We start from the raw sequence: 18,872 nt of genomic DNA, 5'->3' as shown, positions 1-18,872 counted from the left end.
CTAAATGAGCCTATATTTTAAAACAAGGAGTTTCTACAGTTTAACACGGGTCATTTGTTCTGCTGTTGTCCTTGTGATGAGAACCACATGCATGAAACTTGAGGGTGTGCTGCAGTGGACCGAGCAACCTGCCCTCATTGCAAGGACAGGTATTTCGGCCTATCTCCTAAAATGCACAGGAAGTTAGCAAAGTCATCAGCCCCTAAAGAATATATTGCTTCCTGAGGCACGGGGACTATGGTAGGCACCTGCAAGATTGAGTGCAGGTGGGGTTTCTTGACTTGTTAGTGGATCTCAGCCCCACAGTGGGCTGCTGGTACACAACTTGTCTGACGTGTTGGAAGGAAGGGACTTCAAGCAGCGTGAGCGATTGGGTGGTGTGATGTCACATTTGAGGAATAATGTTTTTATGGGAGTTGATTATGTCTTTGAACCAACAGCATGAGCTGCTGTGGGTAGCGCTTTGTTGGTCTGATACGTTTCTATCCATGTTCTATCTTCAGTTCCTGTGGCGTTTCCTAATTTTCTCCATGTGTCCATGACTCAGCAGATGCGAAGCCTCAATAGGATTCCAAACCCAATACCAGCAATAGTCAATTGGCTCAAAAAGCAAACTGAAGAAGAGTTTATCTCAGAGATTTATGAAAACAGAGTTTTGAAAAACAATACAACTTCAAATGCACGCTCTGTGGTTTGGTCTGTCTCTTGGGTTTAAGGCTTTGTTTAATACAGCCCGATACGCCCACATCCCCTGTATGCAGCATAAAACTGCTCTGCCACTGGTTCACTGTCAGAGTTTCTGCCACCTGCTTGGTGAGGTGGAATTGCTATTTTTTTTCCTCATGTTAATTCTGTATTATCCTCAGACAGGCAATTAGTTATGCAGTCCTTTCTCTACTCCAACTATTAATGCCTTCCCAACTCTGCAATCCTGGTCACACCTTTACTGTAGCTCTAAGGGTTTCTCACCATCTCTTGGACCTGTCTGGTTCTGTGTGGCTTTCATGGCACTCCAAGGCTGAGGAAAGGTGGAAAGAGCTGCAGGGTTGGGGGTGTGAGTTGCCCTCTCCACCTCATGGAAAAGCTGTGGCCCTCACAGAGGGCTTATAGGTTCTATTAGAATAGTTTTCAGCCCCAAATGAAAGCAAGCAACTTATGCAGAAATACGTTGTTGCTTTTGTGGTTTTGCCAGCATTTTCCTTTAGTATAAAACATGATAAACACACTTCTTCTAAAGCCTGATTAACTCACAGATACCTCTTCAAATCTGTTCAGTCTTTACGTTTCTTTTACACTTACCAGTTCAAAGTGAAAGCAAAAGGTAATTGGCTATTTGTGGCAAAACTATTTCTGTGAAGCAACTTGTGACCCTTCCAAAAGCAAAGTTTTATTGCTGATGTTATACTTGCCATTGTTGCTTACTTTTGAGAGAGGATGACCAAATGGAGATGTCACTGAGATGCTGCCGATGAGATTGTGATCTGAGGACAAAGCTAGAAATAGATGTGTCATTTCAGCTCTCACAATGTCTGCCCAATCTATGTGATGCTGCTTTCATTCACAGCAAGAAAACTCAGAGATAACTGATTCTGCAGAGATACCCTTGAGGATAACAGGACACAGCAACACAGTGTGCTTCAGAGAACACAAAAAGTAACTGGTATGTGCTTTCTGCTGGATGAGCAGATCTGCTCTCAACCGAGTGCCTGGTAATGAGAATTACTCAACAGGCAGTAAAGCACTTTGCATGACATAAGTGAGAGAAGAGTTTGAATCTTTACTGAGAGAGATGTTGCAGTCATCATCACCACCATCTAAAATGTTCTTCTAATCTGGCCACTCCAGCAATGCTGCTCAAATATAGCAGGTAGTTCTTCATTTTAGGCATCCAGGATTTGTCAGGTTTGGTCTCAGCTGTTCTTTTACTGAACTAATGCAGGCTAATGTACTAATTGTTTCCACAGCCGGGTGGACTGTCCTGCTGATTCTATTTCACCTCTTCTGGTTTTATCTCAGGCTGAAATACTCCCATGAAAGCCACTGTCATCTGGAAGGCAGCTGGGTGTTCCAGGAGCAACCAAATCTGAGAACGGACTGCTGAGATTGTCGCAGTGAGGCTGCTCGCTGTTGGAATTGCTTTCTTCTACCCGGTTCCTTGCGACCACCTGTCTGTAATGGGTGGAAAGGCAAAATGTGTTGTTATCAGGGACTGCTGTTTGGAAGACAGAAAGCAGCAGTTTCATAAGCAAGTACACTTAGAAAAGTTTCAATAAATGTAGGAGATGGTTCTCCCAACACAAATACATCAAATCCAGCATGAGAGATACTTTTGGATTTCAGCTTTCTTCATCCACTGTGAGAATTATGTCCTTAGCTGGTGACGACCAACAGCAAAATAGTGAGCTGTGGGCCATGCTTGGTGGACAACCTTGCTCATAATGAGACCTTAAGTCCAACCCAATCATGGTTGCCCTTCAGTCCAATCCAAGGCATGGTTCTCCACCTGTCTTTTTATAGAGGAAACTAGGAACATTGCTATGACTTGTTCAGCAGCGAGGGTGAAGGGATCTGTCATCAGCACTCCTGGGAAAGAAAGGGGACAGGACTCATGTGAATGTGAGCAAGCATACAAGAGAGACAGTCCTTGTTGCTGGGGGCAAGGGCAAGAGGGATGTGTGGTACCTGGGAGAGATCCCCCAGGATCTCAGCAAGAAAGAGCATGTTGGACAAGGGCAGCAGGAAATGTTCAGTGTACATAACAAAGACCTATGATTCTGCCCCCCCAAAAAAAAACCAAACAAAAACAGTTGAGAGGTAGATGAGGTGACGACAGGAGAACAGCTGAGTTCACCCTGCCTCTTGTAGCCCATTCAGTCCTCCCTGCAGGTTCCCAAAATTCACCCATAAAAAAGAAATGACAGGTAAACCCTAGCCTAAAAGCAGCAAATTGCACCAAATATGGCATAACACAAGGTGATGGGCCACTCCATCCTTAGGGCTTTAAAGGGGGAAAGGAAAATCATATTGGCAAGAAAAAAAAAGTGCCCCAAAAGTGTGAAAGAAAAAGGAAACTTTTTGCTAAGTCTTATTAATGCAGTGGTGCCACTGATTGACAGGAGAAATAAAGGAGGGCTCTGACGAAAAGCCACATTTGTATCAGCACTCAGATGAACATAACGAAACTGAAAATGCAAGATAAAATTAATGGGATGGAAAGAGAAACAATTATTTGGAGGGAGGGAAATAACAATTTGGTAACATCAAATTTACAATTAATTAATGAAAAACATCTGTTCCTGACAAAGCTAACACAGCAGTGATTCTGCTTAATGGTAATGAAAAAATAAATACAGCAAAATCCCCAAGTCTCAGCAACAAGCCCACCACAAGATGGAGGCAAGCATACTTGGGCTTTTCCTTGCTATTATGCAGGCATATTCAAGAGATCTTTCTTCTCCATTGGACAGAAACGAGACAAAAGTATTCTTACCTAAACAGGATGCTTCCTTTGCAGTCCATTAAGTAGCTCAGTGTCATTAGCTAACTATCCAAACTTTCACACCAGCGGGAAAACTTGCATCCCAGAGACCTGCAATCTGTCTGAGGAGCACTCTGGGCGTCTCTTGTTAATCTTTAACCATCCTTGGAACAGTGGGGAAATATGAGACTGGAAAGGCTCTAATGTCCCAGTACTCAAAGTGAGTGAACTGGTCAAGCCAGGTCACTACAAGCCAGTGTAACTGACCTCAGCCCCAGACAAAATCATGGAATTAAAACTAAGATAAGATACAACTGAACAAGTATTTCAAGAGCCGCCAACAAAAAATAATTCCAGATAGTATGGCTTTATAGAAAGGTGGGAACAGTGAAACATCTGATTTCCTTTCTTCGGGAGAATACAATTTAGAGGAGCCTGCCTTCAGTAGGCAGCACTCCCAGATCTCCTCCCACGCATCAGTTGTGGTTTATGTCCCTTGGGAGCAAGGGACTGGACTGGACACTTGGCATTCTCAGAAGAGCTGATGTGGTCTTGAATGATACAGTTGGTGTTAGGACACTACTTGAAGGCACTGGTCAAGAGTTATTTCACTCTTTCTGACATGAGATTTGTAAATGTCCAACAGGAAGACTTTCTGTCATTAAAAGCGGTTAAACATTTTGAAAACAAAAATCCCCATCATTTTTGTTTCTAAGAGAAAGGGCAAGAACTAGGAGGGCCTTCAGAAAGCACTGGTGAGCATCTTAATGCCAGTGCAGACTACTTCCCAGTGACTCAGAAGTGCATCCTACTGCACGGCCTGCCCAAGAAAGTCTGAGCAGCAGCCACTATGGGGGCCACGTTCTAACCTCACATTCAACAAGCGGTATTTCAGTTTCCCCTACAGGTCTTCAGTGCATGAGGTTTCTGGAAGGGCACTGTTCACTGGTAGGCAATCTCTCTTCCTGTCTGTGCGCTCACATGCATGTGCAGGGGGTGGATGGTGTTAAACAAAAACCCTGACTTAGTTTTCATTCGGAGATCATTTTTCTCTGAGCATTATTCGTACCACTGTACCAAGTGTCACCACAGAGTCACAGGACTCTCCACTGACAGGAAGCCTGCCAAAAGATATGGAGTAGGTTTCCATCCGTCAGCCTTTAGATAATAGGAGTGAGAACAGCTTTCTGTGAAGACCCTGTGATTTGAGCTCTGATGATGGAAGACTTGTAACAGGTTCTGACAGTTCATAGCTAACTATTTTAACAGCCCATGCTTCTTTGGGTCTGGCAGCTCGCTGAGGAGCTGCCAACACAGGTTCTGTCAATGTAGAAACTTCTCCTAATGATGGAAGCATGAAAGACAGCTTTATTCCTTGAAACCAGAGGCCTGAGAAAAACAGGGAACAGGAACAGCTGTCTGAAAGCATTCCCTGCTTATTCAGGGAAGTACCTCTCACAGTGATCTTCTTACTACAGTAAGTAGTACAGTACAGTAAGCTCCTCTTCCCAAAGACAAGGCATGGCCAAGGAGAGCTACAATACTTCTTGCTGTCATCGGGAAGAGTACGAACTAGCACTCAGACTATCAAATCTGCTACCTTTGTGTACAGGAACAGGTGTTCTTTGTTATTGTAGGATATATATATGGCTGTTTTGTTGTTCAGTTATGAATATTACAATCTTGAAGATTAAGAAAAAAACAACCACCACCTCAGAAAGCCATCTGCCCTCATGTGAGATCTAGGATATTGCTATCGATTTTTTTCTTTAAATCGACCCTGGCCTTGTCAAATATCCAAATTAGTTCCCAGGTTCCAGGAATGAAGCAGCTGTTGCAATTGATCTGGATGGAGCAGAAAACTGGAAGAGCACGAGGACATTGTACAGACTGTCCATGCAGGAAACCCTCACCTGCAAACTGAGGTGAAAGCTGGCTGCAGAACAAGGGTCTCAAAGCCAAGTCACACATTGCCGTCTGGCAAGAGGGATTCTGAAACTCTGTTACCGTACGTCCCAGAAATACTGGGCAGAAGTTGGGTGTAGTTGGGAAGAAGGTCTGAACGCTTAATTGTACTTCTTATTGCAAAACAAAAATGTGTCAGACATCAAAAAGGCTCGTGACACCAAGGAGTCCAGAGTTGCTTGTTTGACTGTGCAGACCTTCCTTTCTCTCTTTTCATTATACTGTCAGATAGGCAAAAATTGAGACTCAGCAAGGAATGCACGACCTCCAGTGAAATGCATGGGAAAATGGGATCTCCCCCTGAGTGGCTTGGGAAGGCTGGTTCCTTGCCTCCATTCCACTGCATGATGTGCCAGCCTCCAGTGGGAACTGTCTCCAGCCACCAAACCTTATTTTCTCTGTCATTTTGGATGCTAAGAAAAATTGTTGATGTAGATGTTAATACTGGCTCTTGATTACAACACTGTGGTAAATGCTCTGGCATGTTAACAGGTTTGAAATAATTGGTGCCATGCTTCAAGCCCTTTTTTCTTTCCTTCTGCAGGAACAGCATAATGGTTACAAAAGGGACTGGGACATGGATTCCTCTCTGAACTTCTCTTGTATGCATCAACTCTCTCCTCCCCACCCCCCTCCTGAATTCTCTCATTTGGACTTGGCACCAAATCCTTTGCATTGCAGAGTGAGTGTGGTGCAATTAGACCACGGCTTTGAGTCCAGGGCCTCTCAGCATCTGAAGATCATGCTGTGGAATAAGTGAGTCTAGTTATTTCGAAAGTGACTTTGGAAAGACACTTTGACTTCTCTTCTGTATGAATATGCAGCTTAAAATCAGCAGACTATACCGTGGCAGATGTCATAGCCTTGCCAACATAATAGACATCAGTGTACACAGTGGTGAAATAGATTCAATCACTGTTATACAACAGATATAATCTGTGTTATACAAGAGCAAAATGTAATCTCCAGGGACCCCACAAAGATCCAGCTGACCGTAAATGCAGCTGAATTACAGCAGCAGAGGTATGCCTGACAGTCATCTGAAGACAAGTGAAAGCAAGAAGATGTGCTCTTATGAACGGTCAGACTTGAAAGCACGGTGTGTCACCAAGCAATTGAGCAAGCTGAAACAGAACATACTGTCCTATATGCCCCTGGGTTTGACAGAGAGAGAGATGAGCACAGAAACACTGAAGGTAAAAGTTCTCCAGCCTTGACCAGTGACGCACATGTACATTTGTTAGGTGAATGCATCACAATTATCATGGCAAAAGAGAGAGTTCAGTATAGATACTAGTTGATCTTCATGCAAAGGAAAACTGATAGATTATATAAGGAGAAGAAAGAAGATGGTGCAGGCTAACAAGAACAGCAGTTCACTGTGTTTTATTGCTGGAGTTAAGAGAAGTGTAATTGGAGCAGGCAGTAAGAAAACAAGTGGAACTCAATCCAAAAGAGCAAGTTTGAGGTGGGGGGGTTGGGTGGGGGGTTGACTATTCATTCCTAGATACGTTCTCTCATTATATTTCAAGCCTAGAAAAATGATTCAAAACTTACGAACCTCTCATCCAATTCTGCTTTCCATTAACCATTCTTGGGCTTCCCACAAAACACTGCCAGATTGCCTTGCTCACAGCAGGTCTTTAAGCAGCAAAACTGAACATATTGAGGATGAATATGGATATTTTTAAGCCAAGCATTTCATTCAGTAACATAATATAAAGTGATTTTTAAGAAAAAACAACAAAAAACTAACACTTGTTTGAATGTTCCAAATACACTGAGCTATTCATGTATATAGTCTTCTGCCAGATTTTTTTGAGAACAGTAAATTAATGTTACCCTACACATTTATGTTCATTTCCATGTATTTCTTGTATTATTAGCCTGCCTCTTGCTTTGTGGTTTATTTGGGCAAGTTGCCTTTTTTATTGTCGCTGTTACTTTTTGTGAGCATGCCAGGGGCCTCGGGATGCAAATAAATTAGGCTATTAGTGCTCCTTTTTTATGCCATAATATTCTCTCTGCTTATTTGTGACCTAATCTTGAACCTCTTCCTAATGTGCTGAGCTGAATTTTCTCTGTCCTGATCAGATTAGGTGGAACAGTGGGCAAATGCATCCTTGTTTACATAAAACATGTTTGCCAGGGAAAAAAAAAAAAAAAAAAAGCACACAAAAAACCTAGTAGCAAACAAAGTAAGCCAAGTGTAGAGAGCTGCAAACAGAAACCTGTCCTTAGACAAAGTTCAAAATGACAAGTAGTGTTAGAACTGTGCTCTCATTCAACTAATGTGAGTGCTGCACATCAGTGGGCATTGCATCTTCTTCAGGCATATCCACTACAGGTACTTGTACAGCACCTGCTCTGCTCTTCACAGGGCAGGGTCAATCATTGTTTAGAGGGCTGCAGACGTATCTGTTACAGTGAGGTGTTTATTCAGCCTCTCTTTTCAGTCACAATGGTTTCAGGTTGAAATATTCTAAAACAGATTAGCTAACCCACCTGTCTATCACTGAAAGATACTGTCCTTGTTTTTTCAAGACCAGCTGTAAAAACAACCTGGATGACACTAACATGCTGATCTAGAATCTCCTTCTGTAGCTCTGGATGTCTTTCTGTAGCATTAAATGTATTGTACACTTTTTGTGTAAATGCTGTTGTGCTTTAGTGGTCTACTCTCTTGCTAAGAACCAACTGTCTTAATGGCGAATAGTGCGCTACTGACATTTATATTTAGAAAGATATGAGTAACAGAATCACACCTGAAAGCATTAATTGCTAGGAAAATGACATGAGGCTAATTCCAGGAGACTCTGGCCCAGCAGAAAATCAAGTTTCACCATGATGTATTGCCCCTAAGCTGACTGATACAGTGAATGCTAGAGGCTCATGGTTGGCACGTGTCTGAAGTCACTTAGTGGGCATAGCAGTGATGGGTCGATGGTTGGACTAGATTATCTTAATGGTCTTTATCAACCTCAACAACTCTATGACTTCATAACTACACTTCCAAATCAATACTGCTGAATAAGCATATTATAGTTTTACCAAGAGCTTATTATGTTAAAGGACAACAGTTCACATATACACAGAATCACAGAATCACAGAATGACCCGGGTTGGAAGGGACCTCAAGGATCATGTAGTTCCAACCCCCCTGCCTGGCAGGGCCACCAAACATACACCTTTACTAGATCAGGTTGCCCAGGGCCCCGTCCAACCTGGCCTTGAACACCTCCAAGGACGGGGCATCCACAACCTCCCTGGGCAGCCTGTTCCAGGGCCTAACCACTCTCCTAGTGAAGAACTTCCCCCTAACATCCAACCTAAATCTTCCCTCTTTTAACTTAAAAAATATATATAGGCCACCTTTGGGAAGAAAGGCAATGTCAGACCTTTGCCAGGATTTGCCAAACAAGAAAAAAATAGTAAAAAAGCCCAGATCTTCAGGCAGTTGCACACATCAGTAGCCTCACAGAGTTAGTTTAAACAGCAAGAACTTAAACATGTTTAGATAATAAGCCACTCACATATCTCAGGCAAGAAAGAAGTTTCTGCATAACAGACTGCAGAACGCTAGACCGTAGGCTCCTCACAGTAATCCTGGGTCAAACACAACTGCATGTTACTATGATGTTAAGTCACTGAATAAAGAAGAGAATTAATCATGACCCATTTAACAGAAATTGTTGCAGTGAATGGTTACCCTTACATAAATCATGTAGTACGTCTTTGTTCAAATAGCATCACCTTCAGCTACTACATTTTAGTAAAATACTTTGGCATTTGATTGTGATGATGTGGCTCTCCAGTTGGACACTAAAGTTCTAAAGATGTAGATACAGCCTTGATAGCTGACATAAGTAACATTTATACCCAATGTTTTTGTCATTGTCAAACCACAACAGTTATTAATTCATATTTTAGCCCAAGCGATTAATAGAAACAGTGAGCAGCAGTTGGTTGAGGGACACTCAAACCAAATGATAAGTAAGCAGCATCATCTCAGTGTGCAGTTGTAAATGCTGAATGTAACTGCTGGATCATCTGAAGCAGTGAATAAATGTTTTGTGCAGATTATTTATAAATCTGAATAAATAAGATAAATAATGAATAAATAAAAATAAGATTTATCACACTTAGCTCTTTTACCTCTCATTGTACTTACTTCACTGGATTTGATCCAGAGCGGGACATGTAGAGCAAAATAAGGAAAAGAAACATCACAAAGGCAGCAAGTCCAACCCAAAAGGCTATGACAATAGAATCTGTGAACACAACACAGTAATTCTGTCACTGGTGACATGGCAATTACAAGCAAAACAACAGTGCAGTTTATGATCTGTAAGAAAGGTATGCCATTGAATTAGTTGAATTTAACTAAACCCTTGAAGGAGGGGAATCTGAGTGCAAATTTGTTAAAAATCTGAAGTTTCCTAGTAATTTAACACTGTACAGCCAGGGCTGGGGGATAGAATGGAAAATAAAATCTCATAAGTGCATTTAAAAGGTAATGCTGAGTACTGAGGGTGGTTTTCATTTTCAGCTCCTTGCAGGGGACGCATTTCCTTTTACAAAATCACTGTGCAGTCAGCATTGTGTTATTCAAGATAAAGCCATTACTGTCTCAATGTGTGGCCATATCCTAGTCTCTGGTGAAACAAAATGTAACCCGTGACCTTTCATATGATGCTTTTTTAGGGAGGAAAGCCTAGCTTTGAAAACATATTCTACCAGGAGAAACACTAAACCTCCACACAGGAAAGCCTGTTCTGTAAAGAGCCTGTGGCCTCCAGGATACACCAGTGGAACAAACTGTGAAGAGCCCGCTGTTCAGCTGCAGTACTTCTGTAATTGTCACAGAATAGTTCAAAAAGAAGCTTACTCCACCAGAGCTAAGTGATTTATTTAAGGAACAAGTGAATGGATTCCTAGCACTGAAGTACAGGTTCTCAATTGGTTTACACCAGCTGGAGGTCCGATCTGAGTGACCACAGGGCTTCAGGAGTTCAGGAGAGCAGAGCTCAGAAAGGATATGGAGGGAAAAGGGAGCTCGTTTTCTATGACTTAAGGTTCAGTGCTTCTGAAATGACTGCCTCATTTATGAGCTTGCTGTTAGATGGGATGAATCCACTTCTGCCCCAGCAGCACTGTTTCATAGATGCTCCTTCCTAGGATCAGTGCAGTAGTGAACTTCCCAGCTAAAGCCTCAGAAAAGTTGGGTGTTGGGCAGAGCACAAGTCAAGAAATGCTCCAAATTCATCACTGGCTTCTCACTTAGACTAAGGTGAAAAAGAAGGGTCATTGACTCCAGGGACAAATATTGACCAGGAAAAAATAAATCTTCTATCTCAAAGGACAAAAAACAGTCATGTTCTTTGAAACAGGTCCAACATATCTGATGAGGTGTTTCTTTGTGAAAAAGTTCAGAACGTGTTGTCATCAGAGCCACAAAGAGATAAGGGGGAATTACTCCAGGTCCTTTATACCTTCAGCTAGAGCTGACCCAGCAGGAGGCTTATCAGAGTGCTGAGTTTTGGCTGGGCTACTGAGAAATGAGAATGTACAAAAAACTACTGAGGCATCAGCTTATTTTATTCTTCCTCTGGTAAAATACACAAATAAACAACCAACCACACAACAACCAAAACCCTTTCACTGAACTTTAATTCAAGGGATGCTAAATGAAAATGGATGGGCCAGTATTCTGGCCTACTCTCCCAAAAGTTATTATATGAGGCAGTGACTGGGTGCTACTGCCAGTCTCAGCTCCTCAGGGGAGAAATGGAGATATTATGAAAAACTTGAAGTGCTCAGAGCCACGTGGAGAGAAATGAAGAGCACAGATTTACCAAATTCCATATCAAAGCTATTTTAGTTTCATCTTTAAGAGCCACTAATACAATTCATGGAATTCACTGAAGCTTATCAAATTTGTTCCAGATCTCAGGGCAACTCGTGAGGGATAAACAGAAACTTCCTGGCTGTTTTTACAGTCTTATTAATCCTAATTAGGATTCTTTCTGAACTGGGACAATGTATTTTAAGAACCTATAAAAATCTCTTCTATTGCTAACTTTCATAGTCAGCTTCTATATGCATGTGGATATGATTTTGAACAGCCTGTTCGTTTGTGGGCCAATTAAGCTCTGTATTATTTTCATACAAAATGGGTAGATGCATGATGCTATGAATAGAAAGCAAGAACATGACTTCATTGCTGGATTTAGATCCATTTTCATGAGACAAACAAGCTCTCACCGTGCTTCGGGAACAGGCCACATAACAGAGGAGAAAGCACAGAGATTCAGGTCTCTGTTTTACACTCAATAAAAAAAATAAGGCAAGACGGAATTAGGGAGCTATAATCCCACCCCAGGGGTTATGACGAATGTATAGTTCATTAGAGCTGATTCAGAGAGGCACCTGAACAAATGTTCAAGTCCCATTGCAGTCAATCAGGAGAGGTCCCCTGGAACATCAATATAGCGCTTATTTTAATTCTAGAGATATCATATATTTTGCCAATTTTGGAATATTTACAGCTCTATAAGCCCCTATTTAAGGGGAAATGATCACATTTCATCTTCTGCACAAAGGGCAAGAACTTGCTGAACATGATTTGTTTACATAGTTCCAAGCACATGAAGACAATAATCCCAGCAGCTGCTTTTGAAGGTAAAAGAATGTAAATATTGTGGAAAGACAGGAAAACCTATAAAGTATATTCATTGCCTTACCAGTCCTTTTATTCAAAGCAAGGAAAAAAAACCTAACCAGCTGTGGAATTATTTCCCTTGCTATTTTCTTTATAGCTTGTTTTCCCATTGGCAATTGGAGAAGGAAGAATAAAAGTTCTAGTATGACGCAGCGTCCATTCCTTCTAGGCTGCTGACATGGAAAAACATCTATTTTTATAGGAAACCCAAAAAACCCCCAGCGACCAGACAGTTTAACTTTCCTGTCCATCAGGAAACCAAACCCAACGTTTGTAATTTGGAAATTGATACAGCCAATAAGAGCTTTTTAAAGACACGAATCGTGGAGCAGAATCCCATTTTGGAACACTGCCTGGAGATCTGTTACATAAACAGCTGCCCCAGGGAACACACGCTGCCTTAAACCTTGCCCTGCAGAGGGGGGAAAATTGTAAATCTCACACTGTACTCTTACATCTTTCTTTTTCCTCTTTGCCTGGGATATGGGCAGCTGACATACAGAAGACTGGTTTCCTGCAGGTTTGTTTCCCAAAGCTGAGGCCAAAGGGGGTTTTCTTGCTGCCTAACAGGGCACAATTTCTTCATAAAGCTTTTTTTTTGGTCAGGAAATTTCTTCACTCACAGTATTATTCCTTCATTATTTAACCAGCTGCTACAGGAACTTATGGGTATTTTATATTGTTGAAGTCTCCGTTCCTTTATTATTAGATCAGTGAGTTGAAGTTACCAAAGGAACAGAAGATCCGACGCGTAAACAAAAAGCATGATCACGTAAGTCACCTCCTTAGAATATAAAGAGGCCTGAAAGGTGTCAGACTTCTCTGTTTCCTTATGGTAAGAGAAGAAATAGGGAAGAAAAAAAATCACTAAGAGATTGGTTTACTATGTTGTGGGTTTGTTTGTTTGTTTGCTTTTTAAACTGAAATAAGGCTTGAGATCACTCATGAGCACTCAAACAGGTATGTGGCAATGCTCCCTGCGAAACTATCAGTGAATTTCAGAGGGGAAACATCTTCTCACAGGAGCATATAAGGGGTTCCCTGGTGGGATTTGCCAGAGATTATCTGATATAACTTTCAAACGAAGAGATTTAGGTAAGTGATGTAAAGCTGCTCACAACCTGCCTGTTCCCAGCAGCACCAAACGTTGCTCTACACTATTCTGGTGCGGGATTTTATATATGGAAGGCTGTGGATATTTACATCTTCTTCTTTTAGGTATGTTGCTCTTGGTTACCTAAAGTTGGAGGCAGTAAACCTAGGCTCATTAGAGTTGGCAGAAAAGCTCTTCTAGAGGCAGTGCAGAATAAAACTCTGCTCTCATTCTTGCTCCCATAAGATCACAAAGCTCCCCTGCACAGTGAACTGAATTAGGTGCCTGAGGAGGGTGGTCGGAACGTTCCTCCCGCACACTCTCAACCTTCACTATTAGAAAGGCACTGCCTTGGAAATAATTTGAAAGCATATGATATTTTTCCTGCAGACCTGATCACTGTAATAACATTGGGGAAAGCTATAATAGTTCCTGAAACTATACCTGCATAGTTGCAGTTGTCTTTAGTAAACCAGAGACTAATAAAGCCACTGCTGTGGCTTCACGATCACAAAGATGTGAGAGAAACTGCAGAACACTGCCCATAGCTCAGGCAGTTCAAACATATCTGTCTTTTCTCCCTTGATCTTCATCCACCCATCCAGCTCTATTGACTTCCATGGCAATAAGGTACTGTGCTGACAATGTATATTACTACTTCATCTGATCATTCGGTAGCACTAAACCACAAGAGGAAGAATGATAGAATGTATTTTCAGCTTATTGTTCCTGGCCAGCAGAAACAAACCTCTTCCTTTACCAAGGTTTTAAATACTTATCAGTTGTAACATAAGCTGTATGTCCCAAGCTGAAAACATGATAGTCTTACAACAGAACTTGTAACTTTTCTTAGTGTAGCAGACAAGTAGTTCACACCCCAAGCCTACAGATCTGCATGTAATTAGATTTACACTCAGCAATGATAAAAAGCCCGTCCTTCTAAATAAAAGTTAATATTAGCAGTCTTACAGTTTCAAGTATTGTAAGATAAATCATAGAGCTTCATTATTAGCAGCAACTGCTGTTAGAACACAGTCAAGGAAAGCCAGTTTGGCACACAGACACCCATCCATACAAACCTTGCACGCTTAAAGCATTATGGTCTCAGTCACAAAGAAAGCAAGCTAAGTCAGTAAGACAAGCTACGCAACATTTTGCCCGCTCATTTTTCCTGTACTAGATAAACACCTACTACACTATGATACTTACATTTATTAACTTTCAACTTCCTTCCATCTACTGGAATTGGATCTATGTAATCCCAATAATATTCGTAAGACCAGAAGTACTCAGATGAGTTTGTTCTGTTGGCCATGTCAGTAGTGCATTTTAAATCAGCTTCAACCAAGTACTTTTTTTCATTGTGCTTGAGCGCCCTCAGAAAGAGATTGCTTAACTGATGCCTATGTAAATCACTCTGGAGTCCTGTAGCTCAAGGACTGCCTTGGTACTAACTAATGTTGAGCAAAAATGAATATTAATGCCTGACAGATAAATAGTAGCAGCCTTTAAGCGTAACCCTTGCTTCCTGGTGGGCAGTTACATTATTCCTCAGCATATCAGAGCTGAGATGGATGCCAAGTAAGCTAAGAATGGGATGGACAAGTGCCAGATGTGTCACAAACCCTTCTCTCTGAGAGACAGCTGCAATGAAGTGTTCTCTGGAGCTACTGGAAACAGCCAGCTGGGCTGAAGGAAATCTCTTTCTATTCACATAAAGGAGGGGGCAAGTACCTGACAAAATGCATCATAGACAGAGGATGCAACAAAGCTGATGAAAAGTCTGGAGCATAAAATCATAACAGGGAGTAGCTGAAGGAGCTGGGATTGTTCAGTCTGGAGAACAGGATGTCAGGGGAGACCTCACAGCTCTCTACAACTATCTGAAGAGAAGCTGTGACAAGGTGGGAGACAGCCTCTTCTCCCAGGCAATGGTGATGAGAAGAAATGGCCTCAAGTTGCACCAGGGGAGGTTCAGGTTGGGTGTTAGGAAGGATTTCTTGTCAGCAAGAGCAGTGCTGCAGTGGCACAGGCTGCCCAGGGAGGTGGTGCAGTCACCGTCCCTGGAGGTGTTCAAGAGCCGTGTGGATGTGGCACTGAGGGACGTGGGCAGTGGGCATGGGGGCCACAACGTAGGTAGAGCCAGCTGAAGGCTTGAGGTGTTGGGCCGTGGCAGCATAGCAAGTGGTACCTAAACGTGCTTAACTGAGCTGAGCAGCAAGGACAGCAGGCCCTCAGCTGGCTTTTGGCTGCATCCCTAAAGCCTTCAGTGCGTGTGGTGGCTGGGGAAGCCAGGGCCGCATCCCATAGCGCACAACGCACCAGTTTGGCTAAAAACAACTTTGAAACCAACCAAAGCCACTTTCTCTCTGCCTTCTCAGTGCTACGTCACCCAAACACCTCCTAACACACTCCAGCAGGGGTTATGAAGGCACAGCACTGAGCTAGACCAGCGCTGACACACAACCCCACCTCCTACGTCTACGCTAGTAACGTAACCACGCTGTGGGCAGGGACATGTACTAATCCCCGCCCCTGCTACGCTAGTTGCGTATGTACGCTGTGGGGCGTAGCCACGCACCGAACCCCGCCTCATGGACGCGACGTATTCGGGCTGGTTCCGGTTCCGTCGTGGGCAGTTTGAAGGTGATGGCGGGCTTGTTGTATCCGCTGTCAGGTGGGGCGGTTGCGCTGGATTCGTCTCTGCCTCTGCTCGAGTCGACCATCCCTCGGGAGGCGCTGCCGATGGAGCGACCGCGGGCTAACGGGAAAGGGGAGGAAGAGGAAAACGACGAGAACCTGCCCATGGTGTTCCTGTGCGGCGGCTGCAAGCGGCCTGTGGGAGATACGCTGAGTTGGGTGGCCAACGATGAGGACGCGACGTGTATTCTGCTGCGCAGTGAGTGCTGCTCCCATCTGCCCTCTCCTGCATGACGGCTTTTGGGGGCCCTTGGTCAGTGTTGGCTCTGTGCAGGTGCCTCCAGCAACATCTCAGTGGACAAGGAGCAGAAGCTGTCCAAAAGGCCTGGAGAGTGTGGATGGTGAGCGCTCTTCAAACCACAGTCGATAAAATACATGTGTATGTACTTTTAATAGGCGAAGGGAGGAGTGATTTGCTCTCTTTGTTTTTTTTTAAAGCATGGTTGAAACGTTTTCCTGCTCTGGCTGCTCGAGGGCACTTGGCAGCATCTACAGATGCACCCCAAAGCATCTCGACTACAAGAGGGATTTGTTTTGTTTCAACGTTGGCTCAATTGAAAGGTAAAGACAGAATCTGCATTGCTGTCGGGTTAACCTCACCTTCCAGACACCATATCAAGGGATGCTGCTGCTAACAGTCTGAGCAAGTTCCCTATGGTAGTTAGGTTTTGAGTATCTCTGGAGGAGACTCTACAGCCCCTCTATGCTGTTCATTCTGGTAGTCTGCCACTCTCATGGTAAGAAGCTTTTTCTCATGTTTGTATGGAGCATCCTGTCTTCCAGTTTGTGCATCTTGCCCTCCTGATAGGGCCAGGCTCTTTTCAGTGGTGCCCAACTGCTTGGCTCTGCCCTTTAGATATTTATAAGCTTTAATAAGATCGGTTCCCTCAGAATTCTCTTCTCTAGGCTGAATAGTCTCAGGATCTCAGCCCTTCTGGTCTTAAACTGTTCTTTGATGTTTGAGGATGTTGTTAAGTCTCCACATTAGAGTTCTGTCCGAAGTTTATTTAAAAATCTCAATCTTCAGAGCCATCTTAAAGGTGGAAGATTTTAAGTATCCAGACTAGAGATCTTTTATCCAAGTGTTGTTATAGTACTAGTGATAAGCTACTGTTACTTCCATGTGGGCTAGTTTTACTGTTTCTACTTCTATGTGAAGTTCCAGCCTGTTCTGCTGAACATACATGGGTGTTTTCCTTCCTACTCTGAACAGTCTTTTCTTCTTTACACAGCTAAATACTTTGGTTTTTGATGACAGTAAAAGTCTCTGGAAGACTATGACAGGGCTACAGAGCAGCATTCTCTTGGAGTAGTGATGATGTCTAGTTCTCCCATCTAGTGCTACACTAATCTTAATATCTGAATGACATCTTGGTTGTTTAGAGCTCAAAGCTGTTGAAGTTTTACCGTACAGCTCATTTGCAAGATTGCTAAAAATAGGGTTGTGTTATTGTTGTTGCCAAAATAGTGCTTTGACTGTGCTGGTGCATTAATTGCGATCTTATCAAGAGTGGCGGATGAATCATACAAGTGTTCTTTTGCCTTCAGAATGAAAAGTGCATCATCTAAACTGTAGCATATCAGTTACATTCTAGGATCCTCAGAAAAGCAGGCTGTTACTGATGAGGAACCTTTAACTCTCGAAAGTCGAGTTGCCTTGGAAGAAGCACTAAAAAGGGTAACGCTTAATCTTGCATTGTTTTGATGACATCTATACTTGTTCTTTATATTGTACACCTGTTTCTAACCAGGTCTTTCCCCATTTACTTCACAGGCAAACACCATACTAAATGCTCTGGAGGCAAGGCTGGCTACTGTTGAATCAAGAATCGATTCTCTTCACAGTAATGCTTGAAAGAAAATCCTGCGTGTAAAATAACTGCTGGAGATTGATGTGTGTGAAACTGGGATCTGTGGGAATATTTTAAAAGCTGCTCGAAGATCTGAAAGATGTGGGCAGTAGGACAATGCCAGCTACTGAGTCTTTGTCACAGATGAGGAGTTCCCCTTTTGTCTTGAGAGAATACCCTGGGAAGAAAAAGACTTCTAAAAAACATTTCAGTCAATTTGTTGTTTATATAGAAATATTTATTTTTTTTTACCTTGGAAAGCAAAGGTCTTATCTCCTGGTTGTCCTGTATTTTAATATCTGCTGAACTGAAGGCTTCAAATGCATCAGCTACTATGGCTTCCTGTGCAGTACTGAGAGTCACGCGTGTAACAGCCTCAAAGAGGAGAAGAAACAAGGCTACTAGCAGCACACCTTTTAATCAAAGTTAGGTGCATATTTGAACAAAGAATTCAGTGCTGCTTAAGAAACTTCTGTCAATATTTCATTGTTAACATGTAGATCTTACTGTTATGGTTTTCTGTATGTATGTCTTCCTAGCATTGTGTTGTTTTTTTTTTAATCCCCAATAAATCAAAGTAAGTGGTAATCGTGTAAGGGAAAAATCTGATTTCTGTTTATTTACATACCATTGCCCGATGCTACTTAATTGCATCACTGCTAATTTTTAAGTAGTCTCCAGAAACTTGGAATGAATTTTCCCACTGTTCTTCCTACTGGTAACTACCATTTCTCTTGAGAGCTCTCTTATTTTTCACTCTCTCTTCTCTCTTTTTTTATCTACCATTTCGTTTTAAAGTAGCACGCAGTTTGGCACATTGCAGTTGTCTTGTAGTCTTTCCTGTTCAGGCAACTCAAACACTGTTATGTTTATGCCTGCTGAGGTATTCTAAGCTCTGGTTGTTCCAGTCAAATTACTCAGTGTCTTTTTAGAAGCAGCAGCATCTCTAGCAAGATCTTTTGCTTGAAAGTTGTGCAGCAGACCATCTGAAAACAACCATGAACTTTGCTGTCCTTTAACTGAAGATTGGTTGACGTTTTTCATAGAGTGTATTTTTCTCAATTG

At 42.5% G+C, this 18,872-nt stretch overlaps 2 protein-coding genes across 3 annotated transcripts; one reads left to right on the top strand and one right to left on the bottom strand.

The window, feature by feature from the left end:
* Positions 1-602: 602 nt before the first annotated feature.
* On the bottom strand, positions 603-14,832 carry MRAP (melanocortin 2 receptor accessory protein). Of its 2 annotated transcripts, XM_015881350.2 has the most exons (3): positions 14,467-14,832; positions 9,615-9,714; positions 603-2,169 (listed from the first exon to the last, which is right to left on the bottom strand). In XM_015881350.2, the coding sequence occupies exons 1-3, from the start codon at positions 14,570-14,572 to the stop codon at positions 2,013-2,015; spliced, it is 363 nt and encodes a 120-aa protein (XP_015736836.1). In that variant the 5' UTR covers positions 14,573-14,832; the 3' UTR covers positions 603-2,012. The 2 variants fall into 2 exon arrangements, 1 of the variants encoding a protein (XP_015736836.1); XR_001559066.2 differs by lacking the exons at positions 9,615-9,714; positions 14,467-14,832 and adding an exon at positions 3,491-6,905 and having other exon boundaries at positions 2,083-2,169.
* Positions 14,833-15,828: 996 nt separating this feature from the next.
* MIS18A (MIS18 kinetochore protein A) lies at positions 15,829-18,403 on the top strand. The gene is made up of 5 exons (XM_015881304.2): positions 15,829-16,156; positions 16,232-16,298; positions 16,396-16,518; positions 17,542-17,635; positions 17,732-18,403. Exons 1-5 carry the CDS (start codon positions 15,907-15,909, stop codon positions 17,810-17,812), a joined length of 615 nt encoding a protein of 204 aa, XP_015736790.1. The 5' UTR covers positions 15,829-15,906; the 3' UTR covers positions 17,813-18,403.
* The last annotated feature ends 469 nt before the right edge of the window (positions 18,404-18,872 follow it).

The sequence above is a fragment of the Coturnix japonica genome, chromosome 1 (genome assembly GCF_001577835.2).
Source record: "Coturnix japonica isolate 7356 chromosome 1, Coturnix japonica 2.1, whole genome shotgun sequence".
NCBI lineage: Eukaryota > Metazoa > Chordata > Aves > Galliformes > Phasianidae > Coturnix > Coturnix japonica.
Note: the sequence above shows the minus strand (reverse complement) of the source record. Positions and strands in the feature narration are given on the sequence as shown.

Bases quoted from the DNA above. Each gene is read 5' to 3' on its own strand.
- MRAP (XM_015881350.2), bottom strand. From the start codon at position 14,572: ATGGCCAACAGAACAAACTCATCTGAGTACTTCTGGTCTTACGAATAT. The intron at 9,715-14,466 runs GTAAGTATCATA...TTGTGTTCACAG, and splicing joins GAAGTTGAAAGTTAATAAAT to ATTCTATTGTCATAGCCTTT. The intron at 2,170-9,614 runs GTAAGTACAATG...CACCCATTACAG, and splicing joins TCTGGATCAAATCCAGTGAA to ACAGGTGGTCGCAAGGAACC.
- MIS18A (XM_015881304.2), top strand. From the start codon at position 15,907: ATGGCGGGCTTGTTGTATCCGCTGTCAGGTGGGGCGGTTGCGCTGGAT. The intron at 16,157-16,231 runs GTGAGTGCTGCT...GGCTCTGTGCAG, and splicing joins GACGTGTATTCTGCTGCGCA to GTGCCTCCAGCAACATCTCA. The intron at 16,299-16,395 runs GTGAGCGCTCTT...TTTTTTTTAAAG, and splicing joins AGGCCTGGAGAGTGTGGATG to CATGGTTGAAACGTTTTCCT.